At 38.5% G+C, this 8,686-nt stretch overlaps 1 protein-coding gene across 3 annotated transcripts in view; it reads left to right on the top strand.

Annotated features, from left to right (window-relative positions):
• Window positions 1-3,950: 3,950 nt before the first annotated feature.
• Window positions 3,951-8,686, top strand: part of LOC124180521 (beta-1-syntrophin) — a 232,998-nt gene continuing 228,262 nt past the window's right edge. For all 3 annotated transcript variants that reach the window (XM_046566154.1, XM_046566153.1, XM_046566152.1), the window contains exons 1-2: window positions 3,951-4,389; window positions 7,971-8,517. In XM_046566154.1, the coding sequence (XP_046422110.1) occupies window positions 4,288-4,389; window positions 7,971-8,517 (649 nt within the window). In that variant the 5' untranslated portion in view covers window positions 3,951-4,287. The remainder of the gene's footprint in view (window positions 4,390-7,970; window positions 8,518-8,686) is intronic.

Genomic DNA, 8,686 nt, shown 5'->3' with positions numbered 1-8,686 from the left:
TCCCGTTCGAAGTTAATCCTCTTGACCTGGTTTTCCCGATCTACTATAATAACATCGTCAACGTCCCAAACACTTGTAGCCATTATAGCCCGAGGAAGTCTCACGATTCTAGAGTTCCTGTGCAATACACTATTTCGTTTCCATCCATTCCTCTTATATTTTCTTCCGACAATATTGTTTCACACTTATTTTTTACCCCCTGATATGAAAACCAATCCGCTTTGCAGGTCGTGATAATATTTTTTTTTAATTCCAATTTCTTGTATATACGTATAGGTATAGTAGTTCAAAGATATTGATTGTACAGATAGAAATGTAACAGCATTAGGAGTACGTATATACATGATGTATGTGCGCGAAAATATATACAGTTATACATGCATGTACAACTCACGTGGGTTACTCTTATCGCTTGTAATCTTCTTTAATTCATATCTTAAACCAAAAAAAAAAAAAAAAAATAGAGAGGGAAAGTGAGAGTTAGACAGAGAAAAAAAATAGAAAACATGCTTGCCGTTTTCCCGCTGTATTTTAAAGGATGCGGATCGCAGGTGATGGAGCACAAGCGGATTATTCCCTCGCCGACTCATTTGTTAATTACGCCTGACGGTAAATGAGCGTTGCTCGTTTTATGACCAGTTTACCACCCTCTCGTGTTATAATCTTTTTATATATTACGTATATGGGGTATTCCGCGCCAACTCAATAAACGATTGACCATCAAATTTTTCAATTTCGTGAAGAATTTTTTCTATCTTAATACGACGCCTGAACATCTTCCAAAGAAATTTTCATTTTGAATGATCGTTGTTCGAAAGTATTTTTATAAAATACTTTCAACTGTTTATAAATGTTGAACGAAAAATTTGATCACAGAACTTAAAAAATTGAAATTGCTATCAATGAAATGCATTTTGTTACTAAAAATACTTGAATAATTTTATTTGACAGCGTTTTTGTACGGCGTGTGATCGAATATTGGATCGTAAATTATTAAAAAGCCGAATGTCAATTAAATCCTTGAGGGTATACTTGAGGGGATATTGTGCTGCTAATTGGAATTTTCCTGGAATTGAATAGTACATCTCTATAATTCGGGGAACTAGCGATTGATTAAGCCCAAAATAATTTATACATGTATATGCAAGTTTGTGTTCCGTTTCCGGAAGAAATGAATCACGAATTCCCGTTCTCAGGTTCAAACTTAACCCGAAGCGTCTATTCAGCAGTAATTAAGCTTGGGCTCCAGAGACTATAAGAACACATAATAAAATTACACAACGGCGCGCTCTGAGTAGCGAAGTTTGCATTTTTTTCTTATAATGGATCGGAGCGTCGATCTTGAGCAAAGAGAGAAAAATAAATAGAGAAAGAATAAAAAAAGGAAAAGACGAAAAAAGAGAGAAATTTCTAGATTGCAGCTGACAATGAGCAGGCAACGGCGAATAAAGTATATAGGAAGAAAAATTACGTTATATCCGCATCACTTTAACCCGTAAGACTGCCGGCTTTATGTACACGATCGATCATTTCTGGCTGTCACACTTGACGAGCCATTACTCAAAATTTTATCCTGCAGCCTGTTACTCCTAATAATAATATTATTCTTTCACGGTTCATTACGCCGAGCATGTACAGCGTTTTTTCTTTTATTACTTTATTTTTCCGCTCTCCGCTCTTAACTCGTTTTTTCCTTACCGCAGGCAACCGGACTGTCCATAAGTATATCTTGTCGCATATCAACAGGAGCATCGCCGGTTCAAGGGTATTGCTGCCACACTACACAAACCAACTTGGGAATTGTATTTTGGATTTTTCCAGGATTACGTTCCTGGGAGATTTGTCGGAGTGTCAGTGAAGGGAGAAAGTCGTATTTTATACATTCGTTCGGTTTAGAATTTCACAAAATCCGCTCTAATTTTGGAAAATCATAGTCTTTGCCACTCTGCTTGTGTAGTATTTGAGAAAAGTGGTAAAAAAAAATTGATGCGAAAAGTAAAAAAGCACAGTGAAACACGGTAGCCAGATATCAGTAGCGTATAGTATAACCTCAAAGTATAGAGTGAAAATTTGACATAAGTACACTCGATCTTTTCATTAATTTTCTGAATTTCTTTCAGCGAGGACACTGAAGTACAATTGTAAACAATCCACTTTCCCGAAGTTTGAAACGATTATTTCGTATCTCTATAAAAGAGAAGTAAACTGTAAAATAAGAGTTGCGCAGCTTGAAGTTAGCCCCAGGTGCCGTAATCGCTAGTTCAGTGGCACTTTCGAACACATTGCAAAAAGGTCGATAGCCGTATTTCGGATTTTTTTCAGGACAGCTGCCTTCACGACAAACTTCCGTATCGTATAAATCAGAAAATCGTATTACAAACTCTTCTTATTTCTGATCAATAATAAATTGATTTAAAATTTTGTTAAGTCGTAACCCGTCATCTTGCTTAATCGTTAATCGAGAATCTGATGTATGTAAGTATACCAATCGCTTCATCGAATTTTCCGAACTCCTTGGCCGAATACTAATTGCAAATGATATAATTTCGCAAAGTTTGGAACGATCTCGTTTCTCCGTGCATTAGAAACCTGTAAACTACGAATCACACGTCTTGATTAAATCCGTGACTGTGAGCAGTCGCATTCCTATCACCTCCGGTGTAAAAACCCTGGTGTGGAATTTTGGGGGCGGGAAGTTCGAAAAAGCCGTTAGGTCGAGTCGATAGCGAGCGGCAAAGGAGGGGGGACGTCGAAAGGAGGAAGGTGTCGAGGGGGAGGGGGGTGCGAGAGAGACAGCGCGGCGCAACAAGTGCGGATACGATCCGCGAGGGTCGCTGGCGTCGAGGGTCGCCGGTATTCGGCGTCGGGTTCACCGGCGGGTAACGAGCGATTCGAACGCCGGTAGCTCGTGCCGCCCTCGAGATTCCGGCTCAGTCTGGCGCTGATCGCGTCGGTGAAACGTGTTCGGTTGTCATTCGTTTGGGCGACGATTTTGCGTCGCGGTTACTTTAAACGCGTTGAGCGATGCTCGAGTGGAATTCTCCCGTGTAGTGAGTAAACCGGCCTCTCAGAATCGCCCGAACTCGTCCGAGGCGTGTTGTAAACTGGGATTAGAAACGGATCGGCGCGGCCGAGTGGCAAGTGGTAAACAACGCGAAGTCGGCGACGAGTGAAAGTCGGCGATTAACAGCGCCGAGTGTGTTTATTTTATTTTTTTCTTGTGAAAAAGGTCTGTGAGTGTGTGTGTGTGCAAGTTCGTGAAGTGCTTCGGACGGTGTGTGCGAAATTTAAAGCCCGCCAAAACCAGGGATATCGGGGAATTTCGAACGGTCGGCGATGCTCAGTTGTCGGGCTGCCGGGTTCGGACGCCTTGAAGTTAGCCCCTGATCGTCGATTGTTTTGTAACAAACACGTTGATCGTTGATAGCCGGACGCGTACCGAGCTCTCCGTTATTGGCAATTCTTATCGTCACAGTTTTGGTTAAAGGTGGAAAGGAAACTACGGGGAACTGAGATAAACGAAGCTAGAAGCTAGAAGCTAGAAGTCGAAAACAAGATAGACGGATGGTGAATAAGTAAACAGGTGAAAAACGCGTTCGCGTTCTTTTGTTTTTCTCAATCCCTTTTCTCGCTCGCCTTTCTTTTCCAAGTTTTACATCTGCAAAATTACTGTTAATTGATTGATTCCTAAGAACGAATCGGTGCGTCGCCATCCTTCAAAGTTTTTCATTGTAGTAGAAATAATTCGTAGCGTGTGGTGGCGCATTTTAGCCTCGAAAGAATAATAGTAATTGCGGGTCATTGCGGAGTGAATCTAAGACGAGGATTGATTCGTTATTCTTCTTGAAATGTGCAATTGAGTAACTCTCACAATATTTATAAATAAATTATTGCGAGACTCCGGACACGGATATTCGGCGTAATAATTATTGTGTCTGCGGTAGCCGGAATCCGACGACTGGAGTTTGTTATTACCGAAATGTCGTTGACACTGCATTTTGCCTCAATTTCCTGTGAAAGAAGAAGAAAAGAAATCAACAACATAGATCGTAACGATAAAAATATTAACAATAATAATAATAACAACAACAACAAGGGTAATCGTGGCAAGTGAATGAAGAATTATCGTTAATTCTTGTTCGCCTCTTGTAGTCATGGATTAGCAGTAATCAGTTTTTTCTCTCAGCCTCGAATTTCGTAATACCCCGTGTACTTGATTGAAGAGTGGTGACGTAGAATCAGAGAACCGGCGGGTTTTTCGAAAAATTGGACAAAAACTATGCACGAATGATTGAACAACAGAAGGGAGAAAGAGAACATTTTTACGAAAATTCAAATAGGCTAATCGACAAGAACGTCATATATATGCCAATACACGCCCATAAATCGGTAATATATAATAATTAACAAAATATCACTATTCACGTATAATCAATATCGTATTACATTGCAGATTAGTGAGAAAGGGTTATAAATTTGCGCAAGATTAGACAACGAGGAGGAAAAAAAAGAGTGAAAAAGCAAAAGAACCTTACACGAATACCAACACTTTGAACTACACGTACATTAAACACGTTATTTTTATTATAGCACACGCATCGTTACATAGTTGTGTCCTTGATTAAGTTTGCCCGGTTGCATAACGAATCGATCTCAGTAACTTACGTTGGTAATAACGTTGCCTTTTTTTCTTGTACGAGGTAATTGAGTTATTATTATTTATTATTATTATTATTATTGTCGTTGTTGTTATTATTGTTGTTGTAACATTTATTCTTATTTCATTCTAATTGTCGATGATAGGATTTTTTGATCTCCACTTTTCTTTCTTTTTTCACGTATATTTTATGCCGATACGTATTACATTTCATTATATATTGTGTATGCCTTACGTTCACCTTTCGTTTTAGCTGCAGTTTCATATACGTTTTTCACGCAACGTATGTATGTACCTATTATACGTACACGCGTATATGTATATCTAGTTGAAATCCGGTGAATTACATAACTCGAGTTAATTTACCAGAACTTTATTCTTGTTTGTGAAATATCCTGCTCTTCTATATTGCGAATTAACGATCGGTTCAATTCAGCATTAAACAGCAGCATGCCGATTGTATGATGTATAAATTTTGTAACTAATTGTTGAATTCAGTGTTTCCAAGTAGCGAATAATTGTTGACGACTCAATTTTTATGGCAAACACATCGCCACCGTTGTACGAAATATAACCGGAAAAGTTTTAATTATACCTGCGAGGCACACACACGTGTATAATGTACCTGTGTATATAGGTGTGTTAGATAGTTGTCACGCAGGAATTTAAGGGGACTCCGGTATAATATAATGAGAGTGTTAACTTTGACAAATGAGGGGGAAGATTATGTACGGAGGTTCGTTAGTTTTCTAATTAGATTCTTTTATCTTATAAATAGTTCGGTTACCTTTTTGTATTTTTATTCTTATTTTCGGTTTGTTTGTTTTTTTAAACTGACGGAAAAATAGAATTCTTACTGTCAGCTGTTGTTAGTCAAGTTAAAAAGCTCATATGAAAATTTGTCGCAATTAATCGGGTTCCGGTTTTTTTCAATATATTATTGTACAAGATGTACAAGAAATCGCCGAAAACTGTATGATTATTTATTCATACGTATTCCAATTTACATAAAAGACTGTCATAATAAATTTGAAACTTATCTACGAAGATCTTGATCAACTTTCATTTATTACATAATTGCTGATTATTTATGTATCATCCTCTGACATTTGTCTGAAAAATCAATTTTTTCGCTGAATAACTGTACACCCTGTACGTATGTAATTCTCCTAACATTCGTGAAGTTAGCAATCGTACAACTATTATACTTTATATACAGTTATTTGCACTAAATGATTCCATCCGCGTTCTAATTCGTTCAATTATATCTCGTTTGTTCTCTTTCGTCCCACGTTTTTTTCTATTTTCCTTCTGCTTCTTTTTTTTTTGCCTCCTCTCTTCTCTTAATTCTCTCTCGCTTTTTTCGTCGCAAGATTTACGCGGGGATTTTTGGATTTTTGTTTTTCTTCCACGTTGGTTTTATTTTCTTTCTTTTATCCTATGCGTAGTATATACAATTGTACACGTATATACGTATCGAGGGTGAAGTTTTCCGCAAGCAGTGACGCAGCATCATCAGGCAACAGAAGCCAGCAGCGCACGTGGCGGGCAGCAGCGTTCGTTCAATTCGTTCGAAAACTCGTTGGTCGGTTCGTTACCTCCTTGGGAAACTCTCATCCCTTCTCTTACATTTTTCTTCCTCTCGTGTATTCATGTATATGTATACGGGGCATTCCATGACATGTCGATCAAGATTCTACTTCGATGTCTCAGATTGGCTTTATAATTTTTTTTTTATCGAAGTACACGGCGAAAAACGCGATCGCAATTATTTTCAGAATTTTTCGACCCAGCGTATCTGAAGTATATAATTTAAAAACTTGAAAAACAAACTTCACTATCAAAAATCTGAACAAATTCAGAAAAAATCCAAAAAATATCTACTCGTAGAGATATTATAATGAGCTTGTACATTAATTCTTGTGTCGAAAATGCAATGTAATGACAGTATTTTTTTTTTTCATTTTAATTATTTATTTCTCGACGTTATGAAATTTCCAACTTTGAATAGGTGTCAAAAATTTTGTTATATTTCACAAGATTTTTCAGATTTCAGAAAGTGGGGTTTCGGCTTTTTCAAATTTTTAAATCATAATTCAGATACGCTGGGTCGGAAATTCTAAAAAAAAAAATTACAATCGCGTTTTTCGTCGTGTACTTTTATACGAAAAAAATCTATAAAGTGAATCTGAGACATCGACGTAGAATCTTGATCGAGATGTCATGGAATGCCCCATATACCTACACGCCAATCTCTTGTCTTTTCTTTTCTCTCCACTTCCTTTTTCGTTTTTCGCATTTACTTCAATAGACCTATACCTTTCTATCTCGTTGCCGTCAATATTTTTCACTACTTTTATCATAATTTTTTTAAATCGTGCCTTTTATATTCATGAATTTTCACCTATACCTTTATATAAACCGAACATCTGACATTAAATTCTTATAATTGCATTCGCAAGTAAAGTTTACGCTATATATAAAATGCTTATTCTGTGTGGAGTCGTTAAAATTGTTTTTCCGGTTCGTAATTTTTTAAAATAATTTTTGTATATTTTTAATAATTATCACGTATGCTTTTTTGACCTCAAAAGATACAAAAATTAACACACAAGTTATACACTAAACATACAAATTGGAATATCGAATACGAATCGCATTACATGTACTTGTATAAATAATATTCTGTGTATCTATTATCCAGTTCACCAAAAGAATTGATACGAAGCATAATAATCTACCGAAGGCAATTTATTCAAATATTTCGTAAATAGATTCGTCGATCGGTGTAGATAATGCAATATATAGCTGCGGTTTGAAATCTTTAGGGTACGAAATTGCAGGGCGTATTGACCGTGGGCGCAATTTTATATCCTCGATTGTTTTCTGTTTTCGATACGGTTTTTCACAGCGGCATGAGAACCACTGCACGAGCTGCAACGTCGTGGATAAATCGAGATGTATCTAACCTCAAATGTCGATGACACGCGGTGGTTCTCTTAGTACTGTAAAACCACACCGAAAAAAACAATTGAGGATATAACTTTTTTCCCACGAGCAATACCTACGCCCTAAAATTTCTCACGCCGTTTAATTTGACCCTGTTCATAATTCGTCACAATTTCGATCAGCAAAAAAAGCACAGTATCTTTATTTTGAAAAAATTGAAACTCATGTACCGGAAAGGTAAAAAACGAGAATCACAATTTCGAAGATTTAACGTGACAGTTAGATCGACAATGAGCAGTATAACCCTTTTTTGCGTTCTTACCGACGGTCGGTAATGCGTTAAATCTTTTTTTTTCGTGTTTAGCGGGTCCAGCAGACATTCGAGGAAATCGAAATGGTTGAGTTGAACAGCGCGGGAAGCGGCGGGGGTGGTCAGGGGGGTGTGACCGGAAGTTCGAGCGTCGGTGCGGGGGTGGGAAGAGCGGGGGTGATGGAGACGCAGGTGCGGGGTCAGTGGTACAGAGTGTTCGTGTCGTTGGAGGACGATTACCTGAGCATAACGCTCGACGAGAGCTGCGAGAACGCGAGTTCCCTCAACGGCAACATAAACAACAACAACATTGACAGTCTGAACGATCCCGACGTACCGGACAGCGTCGCTAACCAGAAACGCGTCGTACGCGTCGTAAAGAGCGACAACAACGGGCTCGGCATATCGATAAAGGGCGGCAAGGAGAACAAGATGCCCATTCTTATATCGAAGATATTCAAGGGCATGGCCGCGGACGCCACCGAGCAACTCTACGTCGGCGACGCCATACTCGCCGTCAACGGCGAGGACCTCAGGGAAGCGACTCACGACGAGGCCGTCAAAGCTCTGAAGCGCGCCGGAAAGGTCGTCGAGCTTGAAGGTGAGCGGAAGTCACGTTTTCGCCTTTCGAGGTTGGAGTTGGTTACGTTGACGTAACGAAAATAAAACTTTTCCGAATACTTGTGCTTGTTTGTTAGGGTGAGCCAAAAAAAAAAAAAAAAAAAAAAACTAACCTATCGAACTTGTGGTCTTGAAAGGAACCCGTTTAC

This window comes from Neodiprion fabricii, chromosome 4, assembly GCF_021155785.1.
Source record: "Neodiprion fabricii isolate iyNeoFabr1 chromosome 4, iyNeoFabr1.1, whole genome shotgun sequence".
Classification (NCBI taxonomy): Eukaryota; Metazoa; Arthropoda; class Insecta; order Hymenoptera; family Diprionidae; genus Neodiprion; species Neodiprion fabricii.
This window is presented reverse-complemented; position numbering and strand designations above follow the sequence as displayed.